Raw genomic sequence first — 23,258 nt, 5'->3', positions numbered from 1 at the left:
TTTGAGGATCAGAAGATCTAAAACCTCTTTGAATGTTACCCTCAGCGTCATCTTGTCATTCTAAAAACCTTTTTTGTTTGGGAATGCATTCAGTCACTCAAAAAAAGCCAATTTAGAAAGGCAATCAAAACATTTTATCAATTCAAATGTTTCCATAACTCGCAAAATGGTACAACTATCCAAAAGAGTACTAAACACTATTAAAGAACATCATGACAGGGCATTGCCCGAGTCGATATCATAGCTCATGCCTAGGAAAAATTAAAAATTATATATGGAAAGAATGGCATAGAAAAAGGATGCCAAGCAAAACGAAAGTTCTTCAGCAAGGGGCTTTCAAAATCTCGCAAATCGCAAAGCTTAAAAACATAGGAATAGGGTGGGTGTACCAATTGACGCCATACATAAGAACAACTATTTTTTTTTAAATAAGTAGAGGGCATGTGGGTGGACTTTATTTATCAAACGAAAGGTTTTACTTCCTGCTCTTTAGAATAGCTGTGAAAACCACAATAAAATTTGCTATAATCATCAAAATTGATTAATCCATAATAGGAACGCATGCACCAGTTGTGGCACTATTCTTAATTTTGGTTCCTTATTTGGCAAATCCCATTGTTTTCTTATGGGATTGGCCAAATAGGGACCACTAATGCGACAACTGGTGCAAAGGACGTCAAAAATTAAGCAAAATCAATTTTTACAATTATGCTTTGCTTTTTTTGGAGGAGATCAAAGGTTTTATCGTATCATAAGAATATGCTTTATCGATATGAACTTGGTTTGTGGTGATTTGATTGGCCATTTGGCATATAAAGCACTAGTGCGACAACTGGTGCTATAGCCACAACTGGTACATCTAGTCTATATGGTAATTGTTTCTATGTTCATTCATCTCGTCGCGAAAGAAAAAAATACCGCACCAATCTCGACACTTCTTTTTGCTAACATGCGCACGTCTGGAAAAATCCCAAAAATAAGAAACAAATCATTTCTCATTTATTTCTCTCTTTTAGATGAGATGAACATAAAAGTCATGAGATGAAGTCCAGGAGCAGTAACTCTATAGACGAATCCAAGTAAAAATAAGAAGAAGACACTCAACGGTGTTAACTTTGACATATCCTAAGGCTTAGCATAGGGAGATCATTTTAAAATACTTGTAATAAATATTAGACAAAATGTAAATAAAATCTAATTGATGTATGATATGAAAAAGGTCCGAACTGTATGATAGATACATTTTTGGAAAATATTCAAAAAATTGAGATAAGCTTCCAAATATGTAATTCAGAACTTTTTCCATATCGTAGGTACATCAATCAGATTTTAATTACAATTTATCTAGAATTTATTATAAGCATTTTAAAATTATCTTCCATTGCTGTACTGTAGGATCTGTCAAAGTTAACTCCGACGTGTGTCTTCTTCTTATTCTTACTTGGATTCGTCTATTAATGCAATAAATCAAAGAATGATCGCATAAATATATCCGACAAGACGAAAAGACGCGACTTTTCATGGCTAGGCTAGATGTACCAGTTGTGGCTATAGCACCAGTTGTCGCACTAATGCTTTATATGCCAAATGGCCAATCAAATCACCGCAAACCAAGTTCATATCGATAAAGCATATTCATATGATACGATAAAACCTTTGATCTCCTCCAAAACAGACAAAGCATAATTGTAAAAATTGATTTTGCCTAATTTTTGACGTCCTTTGCACCAGTTGTCGCACTAGTGGTCCCTATTTGGCCAGTCCCGTAAGAAAACAATGGGATTTGCCAAATAAGGAACCAAAATTAAGAATAGTGCCACAACTGGTGCATGCGTCCCTATTATGGATAAATCAATTTTGATGATTATAACAAATTTTATTGTGGTTTTCACAGCTGTTCTAAGGAGCAGGAAGTAAAACCTTTCGCTTGATATATAAAGTCCACCCACATGCCTTTTACTTCTGTTTAAATGAAAAAATGCTCTTATGTATGGCGACAATTGGTACACTCACCCTATGTAGAGAATGTCACTATTCCATACTACCAAATCGTGAGCCTTGAACGCACATGACATGAACATGAGAGAGCCATGGAATCAAACAGCCAACTTACCTTAGGTCCGTATTGCTTTCTCGTGACCACTTCCGGTGCCATCCAGTACGGTGTTCCCACCATGGTAGTCCGCTTCGACTGCTCCGGCGAGATTTGCGCACAAAATCCGAAATCCGTCAGCTTCACGCTGCCGTCCAGTCCCAGCAGAATGTTATCGCTCTTGATGTCTCGATGGATGACCTGATTGCTGTGAAGGAACTCCAACGCTTGTAACACCTCGCGGCAGACGGCTGCAATTTGACCCTCATCCATGCACGTCTCGGTGACGACGTCCGTTAGCGACCCTCCCGGAAGGTATTCCATGACCACCCAAAGCTCCTCCGATACCAGATAGCTGTCCAAATAGTTGACCACGTTTGGATGTTTGTTCTCTCGCATCACCAGGATTTCGTTGATTATCAGTTCCTTCTTGGGCTGTTGGCTGAGGTTCATCTGTTTGATGGCTACCTCCATGCCAGTGGAACTCTCGATAGCCGTATACACCGTTCCGGAGGCACCTTGCCCGATTTTCTCCATTTTGTTGTATTTCCGCTTAGGATCGCCCACGCTGACGATTGTTCGAAGCTTCTCAAGGATCTCTTCGTCGGACATTTTCTTCTTCTTGGTATTGGTGCGCTGCTGGCTGGGAGCTTCATTGTTGGCCGTCGTGGTCGTGGTGGAGCCCACGGGGGGCACTACGGTGGTGGCGGTTGTCGTCGTCGTCGTCGTTGTGCCTGTTTGGGCCGCTGTTGGTGAGGATGGACATGTTGTAGATGAGGTGGATGTTGGAGATGTTGTAGTCGTACTAGTAGCAGTAAACGTTGTAGTCGGAGTGATCGTCGTCGGAGAGACGGGTACCGTCGCTGCCGTTTCCGTTATTAGTGAGTCGGTTCGATTGCTAGTTGGTGTTAGTGGAGTTAGTATTGTATTATCTTCGTTACCTTGCAGCTGCTGGTTGTTGGCGTTGTTCAGATTGCACGCGGCGACGGTTGGCGTTTGGGGCACGGCCGCAGCGCTCGTCGAGTTGGTGTTTACCGTCGATGTGAGGATCGTCGTCGAGTTCTTGTTCTTGTCGAACGTGGGACTGCGCACGCCTGTCGTTCCACTGTTGCTGAGATGGGGAGGTACTGGTGGTGATATCGGCGTTGGCTCATCGATAGGCCTCGTGTACTGTGAAACAATAGAAGATTAGTTAATAATGTGATTTAGAATAGATAAAAGTTATATAGGTAAAAGATATTCGAACTGTTTTTATTAAAGCAATAGCTGAGATCAGAGACCCTTATGAATACGAAAAGCAATATAAAATAATGATTTTTTCGTGAATAAACTTCGTAAATAGAAGTTTTTTATGTAAAAAAAACTTCCAGATTGTTTTATTTTAAACTTTTCTGAATAAGGTAGCATTACCCATTTTAATATTTTATATTTTAATCTCTTTAATACCTTTAAGATAAGAAATCATTATAGACAACATTAATAAGATCTTGTTTTCAAACAATTGTTTTCTTTAATAACTGTTTCCCATGGAAAAATACTAAATACATCTTTAAATTAAAATATGAACAATTCTAATTAATTTTGAATTTTAAGTTGAATAATATGTTTTTACAACTTCTTACAAGTTTCAATCGTTTTCATCAAATACGGCTTTCCTGACAAATTAACATGATTAGTCATGCGACGATGGATCAGTTGATGTTCATAATTCAAAAGTCACGGCTACTAGGAAATTATTTGTCGCTCATGCAAACATTAGCAGAATAACACAATAAGTTCGTAAAAATTGGGCACCATAGCTCAGTAGTTTTTAAAACTGATCAGTCAAAAACTCATGTTTTTTCAACACACATTTTGAATATTTTTTTAGACCTACCGAAGACCTCAGCGATATCCTATCGATTAGACAACTGAGCTTACTATGAAGCACTTGGGTTACCGCAAACAGTTCCTGGAACATTTTTCGTTAAAGGATTGGTCACTGTTGTGAAAAAAAATCTTAACACTCTACACAACCATCACGTTCTGATGCACTTTGGTTACTGTCGAGCAGATTAGGACCCCTTCTTGAGAAAGGCCCAAAAGTTTGTAAGAAAGTACTGCAACAGCCAACATAAGCTGATTACGAAAGACACCCCAAAAAGCAGGGATTGCATGGAATGGAAGAAATATGCAAACTATGCAGGAAATTTTGGGACAACACGTTTATGTTGACTAGTGACGGCAGGTAATCGAGCAGGTAAGATTCGGTTCAATGGCTTTGCAAAATAAATGTGGGTGCGGCGAAATTCTTACAAGAAACGGAAGTGCACGCACAGCATGCGGATTTTGCGTTTGGTTATGGGAAAGAAGTTTTTTCTGTCTTGTTTTAGGGACATTAGAGGCTCGTCTGTCGATTTTTTGTTTGTCGTAATTTTCCATGGATAGGTATTTTGTTCGTAAGTAGCACATAAAGATTATTTGTTTATGATGCTCCTTAATTTTAAAAGCTTTGAATCAACTACTATAATCGAATCAGGAAAAAAAATGGTTGTGTGGTTGTGTTTTATGTTTTCTATTAGGCACTTTAATGTTTTCATTTTTGGAGTTATATCCTATCAGCTTGCCTTTAGATCAAAACAGTAGGGGAGGTGGTTCGGTTGTGGGCACCCCCACGTATCTTTTGACAGAAAGCAGATACTGCATTCTGACATCTGTCATTACTTTGCTATCGAAACACGATGTTTCGTGCAGAATTCCGAATTGAAAAAGTGAGTTCTAATGCGTACTCATACGGTAATTTTAGTCTATTTTATGGTTCATCAACATTTGAGCTCGAATTTTTTTTTTCATCATTCAACTGAAGCGCTGGTTAATTCGGTTGTGAGCACCCTCTTTTTATTGACAAATCGTTCAATATCACTGAGTTTATCAACAAACATATTAACAAACTTATTTTTATGCATTTTCTTCAAATTATTCAGTAATAGGGTAAAAGTTCCGATAGTCGTGGTTGCTCCTATAGTTGCGGTAGTGTAGTTTTTAGAGAAACTACAGATTTAACGTAGCAACCCACATTGTTGATCAATTACGTGTACTGTCATTAAACGAAACAAGCACAAACAGCCTAGGAATATCTTCAAAAACGGTAAATAATACTCAAATAATTATTTTTTTTCTGGACTTTGCACCAATAGTTGCGGATACAAAAACAGTGAGATTCGCAACTATAGGAACACAAATTAATAAATACCGCAACTATTGGAACATTGTACCAATACTTGGAGGAATGATTTTAGGTCACAATCAAGGATTTTCTTGCGATCGGAACATAATTCTCCTAAAATAGTGTTACTGGGCTTTCGAATACATCCTCGAGGTAAGTGAGGTACTTTATCTATTAGGTGTAAGCGAGAAATTAGTGATGGCGCGTGCTTATTACCTCCACTATTGGGTCTTTGACCCTAATTTATTGTAATAATAAGTTTTATTATTTATTTGTTTTTTTAGGCGCAATTGGTTTCGTAGTGCTCGGTAAGCAGCAGCGTTGAATCAACAGATGGTGGTCGGTAAGTGATTGTGTATTTGCGTGTGGAGAATTATGGGGCAGTTCTTCAACTAAAGCTTGATCGATGCATACGCACCAACCAACGACACATCCGATGATGTGAAGGACGAGTTTTATGAGCGTCTAGACAAGACTTATCTCAAAATACGAAGTGAAACTCATCAGTGACACAAATGCACAAGTCGAAAGGGAAGTATTACTCCGGCCAGTCATTGGAGCCTTCACCTCTCCTTTCTCCTTTTTTGTCATGTTACCTCTTATTCATTGCTGAGAAATTTGAAACAAAAAAGTTAGAGCAAAAAAACTGATTTTTTAAGAGTCATCCTAAGCAAACTTGGGAAAATTGCTCTAAATCAGTCAATTTAAGAGTTAGAGAAATAATTTTATGACCAAAATTCTTGTAAACTAGCTGAATCACTTTGCGGAACATTATATACCCGTATCTCTGCAAATAAAAAGTTTTGTTTTTCATTTTTTTTCATTGTGGCCCACCCTAATTTTTATGGAACCCCCAATAATCTCCTTACCGTTAGGAACAACTTTGTAGAAAAAATATTATTTTGCATCTCTGCTATTTTAGGCTTGAAAAACTTATTACGGCATTGCCTGCCACATAGACCACTGTGCCTTGGACGCCCGAGAGAGGAAATACTAGCTCGGTTTACCAAATGTCGATCTAGCTCCTACTAGGAGAGAAAGTGAAAGAGTGGCCCACTGTTAATTGCATTTAAAACTTGCATCTTCGTCACACGGACGCCACACGACGATCTGCTCGGACTAGTTCCTGGCGGTGGATCTATACAACTCCGATAATTGATTTCCAGTGTTCTTGATCCACTCCGCTCTCAGCTTAGTTCAGCTCTCGGCTCGATCACGATCTTTGACTTTGACTTTGATAGTTCCCGATGGTAGATCTGCATGAGGTCCGAGGAATTAACGGCCTTCTGGACGAATATCGACTAGCTGTTCTGGATCAGAACTACGACGTCATAGTGTTTACTGAAACCTGGCTTGATTCTCGAACTATTTCGAGCTACGTTTTTGGAGCCGGCTACGAAGTTTTTCGCTGTGATCGCAACACGGAGAATAGCAGGAAAACTACCGGAGGTGGCGTACTTGTTGCAGTTAACTCCAGCTTGAAAGCAAAAATTGTCGAGGACGATTCTTGGAACACCGTTGAGCAAGTATGGGTTGTTATTCAGCTTGGTGACAGGCAACTATTCCTCTGTGCTGTGTACATCCCTCCGGATCGAACTCGCGACTTGGATCTCATTGACACACACTGCCGATCTGTATCTTGTGCTTCAGATAAGGCCGCGCCTTGTGATGAGGTTGTGATTTTGGGCGACTTCAACCTTACGAGCATTACATGGACTCCCATTCACAGCGGCTTCTTCCGTCCGGATCTTGAAAGCTCCACGTTCCACGCAGGTGCCGTTAAACTTCTGGATAACTACAGTATCGCAACACTATCTCAAATAAATGGCGAGGTTAACGAGAATAATCCCTCTCTGGACCTCTGCTTCGTGAGTGGTCGTACCACGGCACCTTCCATCTGTTTGGCTCCTGCACCCTTAGTTAAGGATGTTGCTCATCACCGCCCTCTAGTGATTGCCGTCGAAGATAATGTTATGCGTGATTTCTTCAACCCCCCAGCCGTAGTGTCGTACGATTTCCATAAGGCGGACCATCGCAGTATTACTGAAGTGTTATCAAATATGGATTTGGAACACATTCTCGATCCAGTGGACATTAATTCTGCTGCAGACACTTTTTCTCACATCATGGTGTACATCATCGACAGGCATGTCCCAAAAAAGTCCGTTCGATCAGACTCTCGGATCCCGTGGATGACGAATGCTCTCCGGTCGCTGAAAAGGTGCAAGAAAGCTGCACTCAGAAGTTACACGGAACACCGTACGTTGCCACTCAAATTCCATTATGTCAGACTCAACAACGATTATAAGCGGATCAGTCGTTATCATTTCCTACGCTACCAAAGAGGGATACAGCGACGACTAAGATCTCACCCAAAGTCCTTTTGGAGCTTCGTAAATGAACAGCGCAAAGAGACTGGGTTTCCATCGTCCATGGTATTCAATAGTGAATCTGCAAGCACCCAACAAGGTATATGCAACCTGTTCTCAGCTAAATTCGCCAGTGTGTTTGAAGACGAACAACTACCTGTTGATGTCGTGACCACCGCTGCCAGCAACGTCCCATTAGCGAATCAATCGCTCGGTGATATCGAGGTGAATGTCGAAGCCATTTCAAGAGCGATGTCTAAGCTTAAGACATTATCTAAGCCTGGTCCTGACGGTGTTCAATCGATGATTCTCAAAAAGAATTTTACCTGTCTGCTTGAACCCCTTCTCCTGTTATTCCAACTCTCTCTATCCAGCGGCACATTTCCATCTTGCTGGAAGACTGCAGATATGTTTCCGCTATACAAAAAAGGGGAGCAAGCGTGATGTGAACAATTATCGGGGTATCACATCGCTTAGTGCAATAGCGAAGCTTTTTGAACTGGTTGTCATTGACCCACTGAATGCCCACTGCAAACAATATCTTTGCGCTGATTAACATGGTTTGACAGCTGGCCGTTCAACAACTACTAACTTGTTGTGCCTAACGTCGTACGTCACGGATAGCATGATTGCACGCACTCAAACGGACGTGATTCACACGGATCTTTCTGCAGCATTCGATAAGCTGAACCATAAAATTGCAATCGCCAAGCTTGACAGACTTGGAGTCGGTGGAAATCTTCTCGATTGGTTTCGATCATATCTGACCGGACGCCAGCTTGTTGAGAGGAAAAGCTACAGTGAACCCTGCATAAGTCGATGTTCTATGATACGAAATAAGGAAAACTCGATTGAACTTTTCACGAAAAACTATTTGGTACCAGTTATGTAGGAAGATGTCTGCTATTACCAGGGTTTGCAGAGATCGCTATCAATAGAAATCGAACAACGATAAAGGAGAGGCAAAAACTGTACCGAATCATAACAAGCCATGATTACAAGTTTATCAAACTTGTATACAAGTGTGAAAAAACAGAATCAGATAGGCAGCCCCCACAGTAAAATGGTGATTCTCGCTTTGTTTTCGCTCCTTTCGTGTTGGTTACTGCACAGCTCTGTAGAACAAGTTGAAATGCATCATCAGAGCCAGTGCTCCTCGCATTTGGAGCTTTCTGAAAGAAATTTATCATGGGGTATAGCATCCCGAATCAATTCTCTATCATGACAGCTTGCGAAAAAAGTCTCTCGCGGTATGCTACATATCGTATATGTATACAAAGATGATGAGTGAGAGACTTGTTCTTTCTCTTTAGGGTTCAATCCCTGGCTACTAGGGTAAAGGATGTATTTTGGACCACCCTTACGAAGGCTTTTATTTTGGACCACCAGGAGCAATTTGCACTCAGTGGTCCAAAATATGAGCCGTCGAACTGGTGGTCCAAAATACCTCCCTTACCCTACGCCTACCAAATATATTTTCGATTAAGGTGATTATTTTCGAGATTTTAAACTTTAGCTGCCTTTCGCCATACTGATTTCCGAAACTTAACTCCTAGTGTGCCACTCAAAGTAGGCGTTTCGGCTACGTTTCGGAAAAGCATGCTTTGTTCATACCTCGGTTGATGCTTTGATTTCATTTCAAAACATTCCATAGCATTTTTTTTGCCGAAACCCTCGGTTGTGCAAATATTATCAGTTGTATGCCAAAATTCGACCGTCAAACTTAAGTGGACTAAAATAAAAACTCCTGCTAAAAAAATAGAAATTTTCCATAAAAAAAGAAATCAAGATATAAGCAATAAAAAAAATATAATGCAAAACTTCTATAAACAGTTAAGATTTTTCCACAATTATAAAAGGATAATTTTCCATGAAGAAATCCAAATGTTCCATAGAAAAAATACAAATTTTCCGTAAATAAATAGTAAATATTAGTAATAAACAATTACAAAATTTTCCACAAAATTAATTTTTTTTTGAAAAAAAAAATAAAAACTTTCCCAAAAAATATGAAAATTTCCATTAAGAACAATAAAAAAGCAATAAAACTAAGCATTGTTTCCATAGATGATCCCTTCTTTATACGCGTTTATTGTTCATGGAAAATTTAATCAATTTGTTTGTTTTTTTTTTAATATTTTTTCATGGAAATTTTATTATTTTTTATTGCTTTTTATTAATTATTTTGTGGAATTTTTCATGGAAAAAATTTTTTTTTTGAAAATTTTGTGATTGTTTATTGCTAATATGCAATTTTTTATTTTAAAAGTTATTGTTGTTTTGTGAAAAAATCTTAATTGTTTATGGAAATTTAGCATTATTTGTGGAAACTATATTTATTTGTTGCTTATACCCTGATTTCTTTATTGGAAATTCCTTTTTTTATGGAAAATTTCTAAATCTTTATGGAAATTTTATTTTGCTGCCACATAAGTGTGTAGGAAAGGTCTCTCTTTGTCACATTGTTCCAGCGCCATTAGCATTATCGTAAAATTTATTGTGAAATGAAAATGTCAATGATTGCAGAATAGTATCCCGACTTCAAAGTGGTCTTTGAATAATACAGCACGGTAAAGATATTTATGGTAGGAAACGAAAAGGTAGCATTGTTATGCATTTGCCTTCTGCATACCTGCATACCAGGGTTGCAACCATTCATTTATGTTCTCTTTTCTCTTTTCACTAGCATCGTATTCCACAAACGGGATATTGACGCCAACGTAGTTTGGCACTTCCACAGTTATACGTTCTTAAGCTGTACTGGAATTCGTAGCACGAGTGGCAGAAATTAAGTATTTTCGATTGTAGGTAGTTATTGGCTCTTCTAACCTTTGTGGCGCATATACGAGAATAGAGAAACACAAAACATGTCCACACGAATAGCAGCAACCCTGACTGTAGTAAATTTAGTAATGACTACACCTTTTACATGTTCAATAAATGGTGCACTATGGATAAACACACCTTAGGGGCCTTTATTGTTTTATGGCGTGGCGAGTATGGTAATAAAATTAAGATGTACTTGAAAATATCATCCTTCTAATTGGTACCACCTCTATTCTATTTGTTTATTTTCATTCCAAGAGAGCGGAAACGTCTGTCAAATCTAATTTTTTCTCGGACTTTCATTAGGTTCAAAGGTAGCACTACTGAAGGTTTGCAATTACCCTGAGCCGATGGACACGCCACTTTTGATTCGGCTTCCCTCTTCAATTTATGACTGATATTGACAAATAAAACAAAGTAAGACTCCATAACAGGTACCCGCCAGTTGACCCTAAATTATATTGGTCGAGCTTGTAAGATTTCACTAAAAACAAAACCCCCTACATACATTACACGATCCATCGTCACCACTGACCATGACTAATCCTGTCAGATTGTACGGAAATCTGCATTAGTACATTTATCGATTGTATCATATGCGACAATGAAGTAAATGTTAACATAAAATGTGATAACAGCGCATGGCAAACACCATGTCTATAACACTCAATTACTCAGTTATTTAATCAAAATTAGTTATCATGAATTCTACCGTTGTCCTTATTTAGGGAAGGAATTGAATAAATAATATATAGGTATGAGAGCCAAACAAATGATACTCACGATGGACTTGGTCCGCTCCGGTCGGCTCGCAATCGGCGGCGGTATGCCATTGCCGCTGATGCTGCCTCCGCTGCTGAGTCCGCCGAGTTCGTCGCTGTCGTGCTCGCCGCTCGCCGAGTTGTGATGGGACGAGAGCGGCCCTAAGCTGTACGCCTGCGAGTGCGAGCTGGAGAGGTGCACCTGGCCGACCCCGCCCGGGCCGTGCGATTCCGAATCCGTCGGGGTACTGCTCGGACTGCTGCTGCTGACTCGGCTCAGCGAGGAACCTATGGACGAAGCTGGAGTTGAGCATTTAATATTGTATTTGCATGAACTAAATGGCGGTGCTGTGGCATTTACGGAAAGAAGAGTTGGGACTTGGGCTAGGACAAAGGTAAAAGGTTTGTCACGAAAATATAGATTTTCTCGAATATTATAAAAATTGGTGGAAAATCCGTTTTTATGTAAATAAATTTTAGGAAAAATATTCGATTTGATGGGTCACGTTCCCCAGCATGCCAAGCAAAACTTTCCGCAACTCGCTTTAACTTTCATAGCACGAGAACTCGCATGCTAAAATGATATCAACGTGATTTTTTCGGAAAAATTAAAAAGGGGATAGATACTCTCAGTAAGGACATTCTTTACCTCCATTGAATCTTATACTGATCCTGGAAGATCCGGATTCAAATGAACACCGTAAATTTTAGTAAATTTTCTAAGTTTTCTCTGTCCCATCGAAGGGAAAGTGGTTACCTCCAATACATTTTTCAAATCATAAACTTCCACATAATCATAATCCACATAATCTTCCATTCACATCTGAGTTTTCAGAACATTGTAAATTAATTCCAAGTCGGGTGCAATTTTAAATTCACGACATGTTTTTCCACTCCCATCTTCAATAGATAAAATACGACATAATACTTTTCATACAGTGCTCAAACTAAAGTCGATTGTACAGCATAAGTAAGCAAATGATTCTACGATTGTATCACCACTATCCGTGTTATGGTTCTATAGCCCCTTTAGCTATTTTCTCTATTTTGAACTTCTTTTCAAAAATTCTCGAACATTGTACCACGCTATTAAGCTATCTTAGTGGTAATGTGATAAATACGGTCCAACCACCTAAGGAAATTGCGGATAAATCACACTCATCCATATATTCTCTTTTCTCAAGCACGTGCTTTCGGTTGTATCCCACAGCACAGTATAGAAGTGTGTTTATTTACCATCCGATAATTGCTACAACGACTCAAATTGATAGTGTATGGCTATTGCTTACGACGGGAATCCTCCAAGGATTTTGATGAGAATTCTTTAGTGATTCCAAAGGGAATGTTCCAGGGATTTCGACTGGAATCCTCCAAGCATACCGAAGGGAACCTCCAGGAATCCACAGGGATTTCGGCAGGAATGTTCCAGGGAGCCCGAAGGAAATGTCCAGGAATTCCAAATCCTCCAGGGATGTCGACAGGAATCCTCCAGGGATTCCAACGGAAATCCTCCAGGGATTCCGACCGGGATGTTTCAGGAATTCCATCGTCAATGTTCAGGGATTTCGTAGGGAATGTTCCAGGGATGTAGAAGCAAATCGTCGAAAGATTCCGGAGCAACCTGTCGAGGGATCCCGAAGCAAATCGTCGAGGGACTTCGAATTAATCCTCCAGGATTCCGAAGCCAATCTTCGAGGGATTCCGAAGCAAATCATCAAAGGATTTCGAAGCAACACGTCAAATGATTCCGAAGTAAATCGTCGAGAGAGTTCGAACTAAATCTTCGAGGAATTCCGCAAAGCAAACGATTTTTTCCTCTCCGGGGGTGCAAATTTTACTGAGCGTCTGTTCTCCATGTTAGGGGCGGCTGATCATAGTCCGAGTGCATACCATGTTGCATCATGTCAGCACCGAGAAGGCAGCCCCTTCAACGCGATGTAGGTAGCGCAACCCTGGTAAGGTAGTCTACCGAAGATTCTACGGTTACCAAGAAAGGCAAAAGTAAAGCAAACGGATTCATTTAACGGCAACAGACCCGGCAACGAATAAAGGACAACGATTGGAAAGTCGTATCTTGGAACGTGAGAACTTTGAATGAACCCGCACGTGTTGGGCTCCTGGCTCGTGAGATGCAGAAGGTCGGCGTGAGTGTTGCAGCCAGGCTTGTAAATATTCGGCAGCACTGGATGAAGGTGATGTTTTTTAATTTCATTTTTTTATTTTCCCCCTTCCTTGAAGACTCACTCACATCAGCCAGTGCGCCACGAATATGAAATTCACTACAGTACAATGTACACATTCACGCAGCAAATGACAAAAATTCACCACGCATTTTAATGGGCCACTCACATTCATGCGGTAACGCACAAACTGAGCAGCCTGTCAGAGCGACTTGTGTTCAGAGGTGTGCGCCGCCGCGCCACGCCGCCGACAGTTTTTGGCACGCCGCCGCCGCCGACATTTTTGCATCGGCGCGCCGCCGTTTCAAATTTGTCACGCCGCTGATCTATAATTTTCTACGCCGATTCAAATTTTCAGTGGAAACTCCAAAGATTCAGTGCAATTTCCGTATAATTTCCTGATAGATCTCTACAACATCATGTTGAAACTCCAGAGAATTTTTCGTGAAGATACCAATTATTTCCATGAAAATTAAATACAATATCTTGTTGAAATTTTGAAAAGCTCTCCGTAAAACCTAAGCGTGAAAATTGCGAAGGAGTTCTGGTTGAAATTCAAAAAAATCTAATTGAAATTGAATTTTTGAACAGAAAAGAGTCGTTCGGCAGAAATTCACAAGGCTGAAAGTTGTTAGGCCGAATATGTCGTTTAACCGAAGCGTTCCCGAGCAAATCGATAACTTTTTTCAATGTTGTGAAATCATCTTTTTGGTCGTTTTAACGGTTGAAATAACAAAACGTAATAGCAGAAATATCTTACTGTGACATTCAATCATAAACTATTCCTGCTGTCGATGAGAACAAATCGAAAACTAATTTTGATATTGGTTTCCGATAACAAAATAAGTACACAGTTTGATGTCATATCATTCAATTTAGTAATCTACTGCAAAATGAGATCAAAATATGCAATCAATCATAATAATTTATACATAATAGAAAACGAATTATAACTCAATTTGGCGTTAAAATCAAAATATGTTTTCTATATGATCTCATTGTGTTTTCAGACTTCGCTAGGATATCTAGAATTGGCCGAGAATGTCATTTGGTCGAACAGTTCCTTTGGCTAAAAAAATCGTGTATATGTCATGATAGTCGAATAGTCCGAAATAGTCGTTTGGTCGAAAGTATCGTTCGGTTGAATTGGTCATTTTGGATATTTTCAAGACATTAACGGGAGAATCTTTTAAATTTCGCCTAAAATTTTTAATGAACGATTTCTAGTTTTTCCAGAATATTTATTTGGAAATTATTTTCAGATTTTCCACGGGAACTACTTTCAAGTATCGAGAACTCTTTGGAATTATCAAGAGGAGCTCTTTGGATTTACCAAGGAAAGTTGTTTGGGATTTACATGAGAATCTCTTCAGAGTTTTCACGAGAAATTGTTCCAAATTTCGTTTCTATAGGAAAGTATTCGGAATATCCACGGAATGTTCCTTTTGATTGTTCTGTTGAGTATTCTTTGAAATTCAAACAGAAAATTGTGACTGGTAAAAGAGATGCTTTAGGTTGACTTCCCCAATCTAGATTATATAAGACGGTTAGTTTTTTATCCTTTATTAGAGTGATTTTTTCGCAGGGAGAAGTTCATCACTAAACGGCTAGTTTGGCATAGCCAACTTTAACACATCGAAAAAAATGCTCGAAAATTTTGAGGATTTCTTCAGAAAATTCTTTCTATTTTCGATTAGAAATTCTTGGTAAGTTCCATGGACCGAAAGCGACAGACGGCCGAGCTGGCAATTTGGCGGAAAAAGGTTGTCCGGCCGCAACAATCGTTGGCGAAAAATGCCGTTTTACAGAAATAGTTTTTTGACAGAATGGGCCATTTGGCCGAAAAAGTCATTTGGTCCAACGGGTAATACGGCCAAATTTCAATGACTGAACCTCGTACTGAACGGGTAATATGGTCAGAAATGGCCATTTGTTTGGCGAAATGGTCTTTTTGTCTATGGACCATTGAACAAAATTCCGTGGCCTCTCTATTTTTAAGTTGATACTGGTCTTTAGGCCAAAAGACATCCAAGAAACGTTTCACGGAAACTGTTATTGGGTCAAAACTGGTTTGACCGAAAATGTAGTTTGGCCGAAAGCAATGGCAAAAGGAAAATTTTGGCAGACTTGTAAAAAGTTGTTTACCCTAACTATTTGGCTGAATATGCACCCAACCGGCGGTTGTTAGATTTTCTAACAATTCTGTATGAGAATCTACCAAAACCTGTATAAGAACTGGGCATATGCGAAATTGTTAGATTTTTATACAAAAAATGTAAGAAAAGCTTACAAAATTGTTAGATTTTTATACAATATTTGTATAAGAATCTAGCAATTACGCATGTGCCCAGTTCTTATACAGGTTTTGGTAGATTATTATATAGAATTGTTAGAAAATCTAACAACCGCCGGTTGGGTGTGCCGTTTGGATGAAAAAGTCGTTTGACCGAATATTGATTTGACCAAAAATGCCGTTTGTAAAAAATGTCATTCTGTAGAAAGAGCCATTTGGCCCAAAAATGTACTTTCTGCAACCTTCTTTGAAAAGTGTTGTTCGGCTGAATTGATCATTTTTCCAAAAAGACTTTTATCCGAATGATCATTTGACAGAAAATGCCGTTCGGCTAGAAGGGTTGTTTTGCAGAAAGGACATTTTCGGGCCAAATTACCATTCCTACCAAATGGCATTTTCGATCAAATTATCTATTCGGTTAAACTATTTTTTCGGCCAAATTACCAGTTCGGCTGAAGGTCCATTTCGGCTGTATGTCGTTTTCGGTCAAACTACAGTACATTTATGGTCAAACCATTTTTGACCTGATAACAGTTTCGGATAAATGTTCAATTCGCCTTAATGGGATTTCGTTAGATGGCTTCTGGCTTAAAGGCCAGTGTCAATTTAAAAAGTAGAGAGGTTACAAAATTTCGTTCAAGGGCCGTTTGACAATAAGCCTTTTCAACGGAAATGTCATTAGGCAAAATGGATGGATATTTTGGATTAAATTACCCGTTCAGTTATTGACATTTGGCCGTATAACCTGTTGGCCTAAACTATATTTTCGGACAAATATTCCATTCTGCCAAACAACCATTTCGGCCAAACAGCATTTATGGGCTGATGACCTATTCGGCCAAACGACCTGTTAGGGCAAACGACTATTTGGGCCAAATTACCAGTTCGGCCGTCTGTCGCTTGCGGCCAATGGGATTTTCCAACAATTTCTTATGGACAGTATACTAGTCGTTCGATAACTGCAACTTGTTTTCGTATCAGTTAGCGAATGGCGTTCGATAACTGCGACGCGTTCAAGACGGCAAACAATTGTCAGACGATGTCAGAATAGAAGTGCACCGGATTGTTCAGCGCTATGCAGCTATCATCGACATTGACATCGTTTTGAAGCACAGCTATTCGATAACTAAAACTGATGTAACTATCGAAATGCTGTTAAAAGCATTGCAGTTATATTACTTTCAGTTATCAAACGTCGAATCATTTTTCGTGGAGACATTTTGAACAATCTTCCGCGGAAATTCTAAAGAAGTTTCCGTTAAACTTACGGACAATTTTTCGTGAACATTCCAGAGAATTTTTCTTGAAAACTCCTTAGAGTCTCCCGCGGAAATTCTTAAGAACTTACTGTTTTATTGTTGGCTATGCCAAGCTAGCCGTCTTTATTATTCTAGACAGAGAAAGCCAACGGTTAAACACCCATTGTACCAACCGAACTCTCCTACAATTATCAAGAATTTTCTGTGAAAATTTCGAAGAATACTCAACAGAAATTCAACAGGAACTTTTTGTAAATTTCTGAAGCTTTTCCTGTAGAAGTTGAGAACATTTTTTTGTGAAAATTCTGAAGTTTCTCATGCAAATTTTCTGCTGAAATTCTAAACAATTTTATTCCACCGCAGAAAAAAAGCCAACACGAAGAGAGTGTGATAGCTGAAGCGCAGAAGAACATGGATAGAAACGATATGCGGAGGTTTTTCGCAACTGTCAATGGCGCGCGGAATAAGACTGCGCCAGTGCCCGTCATGTGCAATGACCGAGAGGGGTATTTGCTGACAGACAAGACTATGGTGGCAGCCAGGTGGAAGGAGATTGAAGATTGAATTGAATTATCTTTATTTACGAGATTTTCGGCCCTAGGTCGGTTCATCTCGTTAAGCACTTCGAAGATTTGTTGAACGGTGAAAATGAAGTTGTATTAAGGAGCAGGATGGACATAGTCGGCGATGGTCAAGCTGTGAAACCACCAACTCTGGACGAGGTTATGAAGGCTCTAAACGAACTGAAAAACAATAAAGCTGCTGGAAAGGACGAGATCCCGGTCGAGCTTCTCAAACACGGGAGTGAGCAGCTGCATCAATCAATCCACTACATTATCCAGAAAATATGGGAGGATGAAGAACTGCCTGCCGGCTGGTTGGATGGCCTCATATGCCCAATCTATAAGAAAGGGCACAGACTAGAGTGTGCCAATTACAGAGGGATCACCTTTTTAAGCTCGGCGTACAAAATCCTGTCACGTATCCTGTTTAACAGACTGAGACCGCTTGAGGAGTCCTTCGTCGGCGAATACCAGGCAGGTTTTCGTGAGGGCCGATCAACGACGGATCAGATGTTTAGCCTGCGAATGATCCTTGATAAATTCCGGGAGTACAACTTGCAGACTCACCATCTGTTCATTGATTTCAAAGCAGCGTACGATTCAGTGAAGAGAAATGAGCTGTGGCAGATAATGTCCGAACATGGTTTTCCGGCGAAACTGATTAGACTGATACGTGCAACGCTGGATGGCTCGAAATCAAGTATTCGGATTGCAGACGAAGTGTCAACCTCGTTTGTGACATTAATTTACAATGTTGTGAAAACTCATATGTGAATATGTACATTATGTGAAAGATATTGATTTGGAAATACTCACGCTCCTCTAATGTGAAAGTGTACTATACACATGTGGAAGTGTTGGCTTGAGAAATGGATTGCGAGTGATTTGACTATTCGCCCAATTTGGGAATTTCGAGCACATTCAGTAGCCTCTAGGTTGCGAAGGTCGACGGAGGTCCTTCGTAGCTTAGTTGTTTAAAGCACCAGTCTAGCGTACTGTAGGGCCATGAGTTCGAGTCCCATCGAAGGGAAAGTGGTTACCTTTAATACATTTTCCAAATCAATATCTTTCACATAATGTACATATACATACATCTCTGAAGGGATGGCTATTAGTGTGTGATAACTAGTTGGTGATTCAAATGAGAAATTTGAACTGTTTCTTCCAAAATTTATTCCGTTATTGAAGTCTGTTGTTTTGCTGAAAGACATTTTGTATCTACGAAAGTGTTCGGTGCTGGTTTCATGCCATAAAAACGCTATTTTTCGTTTCAAAAGTATCTAGAAACGAACTCGTTTTGTCCATATTGAAACTCAAATTTCATACATGGAGAATCACTCGCACTACTACAACAGCACACGTTAAACAGGCACTCACTATTGTCTGGAAGAAAGTTGAATCCATGCAGTTAACCGAATTGTCACATAAACAACAACATCTCGTTAAAATGGATGCTGCCTTTCTGTCCCGGCTGTTCCAGGTTTTCCGTGAAGGGAATGAGCTTCTTCAAATGAAAATTGACCAATCATTAACCGAATTGAAAAGGAGTTTATCTACAACGGTTACTGAGGATACTATTACTACCTACGATCTCGAACTCGCTGATGATGAAGATGATAGTCAAACGATATCTACGTCCGATGATTGTTTGGTTGAGGATTTGAATCACGAGAAAACAAAACAACAGCATTGTTCCGAACAGCTATATCTCTCACCACTCAATGAACTTGTTCCCGGAATATCAGCGATGGATACCAGTTTGCCGATAAAGAAACTACATCTCAACCCATATAATGATTCAGTTCGCACTTTCGGAGACGTGTTATTCCTCCTGAGTAAGGCATTGTGGAGAAATCGTTGGAGGTCGAAGTTGAATCCTGTTTGGGACTGGACGGCGTTCATGATCACCTGATATGATCCCTCCTAAAAGTCATAACTGCTGAAAATCAACTCGTTGATGTGTGCTGCTGGAGTTGTTGTTGTTGCTGCTGTTTGCTGGAGTTGTATGGAGCTGTCTTCAATCGTTCTCATTTGAATTAGCTATAGTCCATTGTTTTTGATTATTATAATTATTTACTTTTCTTTTTCTTTTTCATAATGTTTTCATACTTTTGTTTGCTTTCTCCTAGATACGACAGTTGGGTACTTTGTTTTGATTAAGATAAGATGCATTCTTTCTGTGGCTCACTCCATCTACTTCTCTTTTATGCTGGGTAACGGAAACAGCAACAATCTGCGTATCAATGAAGTATTTTCACATATACCTCGGGCAGTCATGCATGCTGCTCTTCCTAATGAGACACTGAATATATGTCATGCAAATGTTCAGAGCCTTTGCGCGCGTCAACTCAACAAGTTTAATGAATTCCAAATGTGTTTCGAAAACAGTAAGATCGATATTATCTGTATCACAGAAACATGGTTGAATGACAACATTAGCAACGAAGTCGTTGCTGTTGAAGGTTACAAACTCTATAGACATGATAGATCGAATAATCGCGGTGGAGGTATATGTATTTACTGCAAAAACAATTTACACTGCAGGGTCATAGCGGTCAATGAAATGACAGAAGAGTTTAATGATAATCGTACTGAATTCTTATTCATAGAAATATCGTTGAATTATAGTAAATTTTTGTTTTTTTTTCCCTGTTGGGTATTTTAATCACTGCGACCATTTGTTAGATCTATTGTGATATATGCCCCATTTCATATAGCTTTGTCAAGTTGACGCATCATTGCTATGTAGAGCAATTGCATCACCTTGACTACCAGCGTCTTCCCAATACGGTATTATGGTTCTGATGAATCGCACTACCAAATTGGGACTTGTTCTCCAAACTTCAGAGGGTTCTATCAGCCCCCTGTTGAAGAACTGTAATCTTTTTCTAAAAATTGCCGGACAATGGCATAACAGATGTTCCGAGTCTTCCACATGTATACCGCAGAAGCGACATACATCATCTTGAAGTTTTCCTAGCAGCTTCAAGTGATAACGGTTCGGGCAATGGCCTGTTACAAGACCTGTATATGTGTTAAGATCTTTTTTGAAAGATCTAAGATTTTGCGAGTGATAAATACGTTTGGTGTGATGAAACGTTTAGACTGCCTCGCAATCAAGGTGTTCTTCCAAATGTCCTCTATTTTGAATGTTCCCAAGATTTCAGTTCCATTCTAAGAGAACACGCAGATACACCACAAAAAGGTTCTGGACCTATGAATTGTCGAGATGAACCAAGTCTTGCCAGCATATCAGCTTGTTCATTGCCTTCAATGCCACAATGACCAGGAACCCAATATAGGTTCACTTTGTTACGACTACCCAAGGTTTGGAGTGACTGAACACATTCCCAAACGAGTTTAGATGTGCATCTTGCTGATTTCAGAGCATTCAATGCTGCTTGACTATCAGACATTATGCAAATATTTGAATGCCTGTAATTTCGACGTATGCATAAATTAGAGCATTCAAGAATAGCCTGAACTTCAGCTTGGAAAACAGATGGCCACTTTCCCATGGGAATTTTTGTTAGGTGTTTTTTATAATCCTCCGAGGAACGATTGTTCTGAATTGCTAGAACAAAAAATGACTGAGCTCTGTCTTCGATATGAGAATGTAGTTTTAGTAGGAGATTTCAATACTGACATGAATGTGATGAATGCAAGAACTCGAAGATTCAAGAATGTGTTAGATGCTTTTGGTATGAATTGTATCAATCAAGAACCAACTCACTTTCACGCTGGTGGCTGTTCATTAATTGACTTACTACTCTCAAACAACACAGACTTTGTATGCAATATTAATCAAGTGTCTGCTCCAGGCCTATCAAAGCATGACATGATCTTTGCCTCTTTAAATATTTTACGGTCTACCAATACTCCCATTAAAACATTTAGAGATTATGCTCATACAAATCTGGTTGCACTCAACGAAGCTCTTGATTTAAATGATTGGAATGAATTATACTCAATAACAGATCCTGACATTGCTGTAGATATGTTCAATCTTTATTTAAAGGAACTTCATGATTGCTTTGTACCATTGAAAATATTCAAACCTAAAAGTCAGAACAATTGGTTCAATGATGATATTCGTTTTGCGATTCTAGAGCGAGACACCGCTTATCGGCTTTGGGTATCAACAAGGAATCAGGCCAATCATGATCAGTTCAAACGTTTACGTAATCGTGTTAATCATATTATTAGATTGGCTAAAGCTAACTATGTTTCACATACTGTTAGCAATTCAATTTCTAGTAAAGACCTTTGGCACAGGCTCAAACAACTTCATGTCGTATCAAAACCCCCACCTACAGCACCTACGAACACCTGTGATGAAATCAATTACTTTTTCGCAAGCCATTTTTCAGAACCCTCAAGTACCTACCCTTTTCCAGCGGCTAACCCTCATGGGCTTAAATTTGCTCCACTTTCCGAACATGAAATCATTATGGCTATTCATTCTATAAAATCTAATGCAGTTGGCTTTGACGATATTCCACTGAAGTTTATCAAATTAATATTACCACACATTACAACTCCATTAACTTATATATTCAATCTGATTATAAGTACGTCAAAATTTCCTAGAGCATGGAAATTAGCCAAAATAATTCCAATTCCTAAAAAAAGTAATGGAACTTTGTCCTCAGCAATCAGGTTTTCGAAGTCACCATAGCACTACTACTACTCTCTTAGCTGTTCATGATGATATACATCAAGCTGTGGACAAAAAAGGAGTTGCTTTTCTGTTGATGCTAGACTTTTCAAAAGCATTCGACAGAGTGTCACATTATAAACTGCTCCAAAAACTTTCAAGTCATTTCTTTTTTTCACGTGATGCAGTTATGCTGATCAAGTCATATCTTCAAGAGCGCAAACAGGCCGTTTTCATTGATGGTCAAACTTCTGAATTCATTGAAATTATATCAGGCGTACCACAGGGGTCTGTGTTAGGACCGGTTCTGTTTTCACTATTCATTAACGACCTTCCATGTGTTTTAAAATTTTGTAAAATACACCTTTTTGCAGACGACGTGCAGATTTATTTGTGTTCTAACAGTGTATCTATAACAGAACTGGCACGATTAATCAGAACGAAACCTCTTGCCTTAAAAACCAGTTAAATCACATGTCATGTTTTTCAACAGATCTCAAAATAACCCTGACTTGCTACCTCCGATAGTAATCGAAAACCAGCCTATCGGGTACGTTGACAAAATTTCAAATTTGGGCATAATTTTTCAGAATGATTTAAAATGGAATAGCTTAATCAATAGTATATGTAGTAAGATTTATATTGGACTTCGTCACCTTAAACTGTCAGCAAGTATGCTACCTAGCGCACTTAAAATTAGATTATTTAAAACTCTACTACTGCCCCATTTAACGTACGGATGTGAATTACTGTCAAATGCTCCAAACAGTATCCTTCGCAGATTACGAGTTGCTGTTAACTGTTGCGTTCGGTGGATATTCAATTTGTCATATTACTCTAGAGTTTCTCATCTTCAACCTCAACTGCTTGGCTGTTCATTTTCTAGTTTCTTTAAGTTCCGTTGCAATGTAGCCTTGTTTAGAATAATTAACACATCTAAGCCGAAATATTTGTATGACAAACTTCAAGCGTTCCGTGGTACTCGTGAAAGAAATTTTGTCTTATCACGTTTTAGAACGTCCTATTATGGAAATACTTTGTTTGTACGTGGCA

At 39.2% G+C, this 23,258-nt stretch overlaps 1 protein-coding gene across 6 annotated transcripts in view; it reads right to left on the bottom strand.

Moving 5' to 3' along the window:
- Positions 1-23,258, bottom strand: part of LOC134223251 (serine/threonine-protein kinase Pak) — a 180,291-nt gene that overhangs the window by 10,131 nt on the left and 146,902 nt on the right. For 5 of the 6 annotated variants that reach the window (XM_062702393.1, XM_062702394.1, XM_062702395.1 and 2 more), the window contains 3 exons: positions 11,276-11,553; positions 3,034-3,262; positions 2,114-2,838 (listed from right to left, as the gene is read on the bottom strand). In XM_062702393.1, the coding sequence (XP_062558377.1) occupies positions 2,114-2,838; positions 3,034-3,262; positions 11,276-11,553 (1,232 nt within the window). The remainder of the gene's footprint in view (positions 1-2,113; positions 2,839-3,033; positions 3,263-11,275; positions 11,554-23,258) is intronic. The other variant, XM_062702397.1, reaches the window with a different exon arrangement.

Source organism: Armigeres subalbatus, chromosome 3 (genome assembly GCF_024139115.2).
Source record: "Armigeres subalbatus isolate Guangzhou_Male chromosome 3, GZ_Asu_2, whole genome shotgun sequence".
In the NCBI taxonomy this organism is placed as follows: Eukaryota; Metazoa; Arthropoda; class Insecta; order Diptera; family Culicidae; genus Armigeres; species Armigeres subalbatus.
Note: the sequence above shows the minus strand (reverse complement) of the source record. Positions and strands in the feature narration are given on the sequence as shown.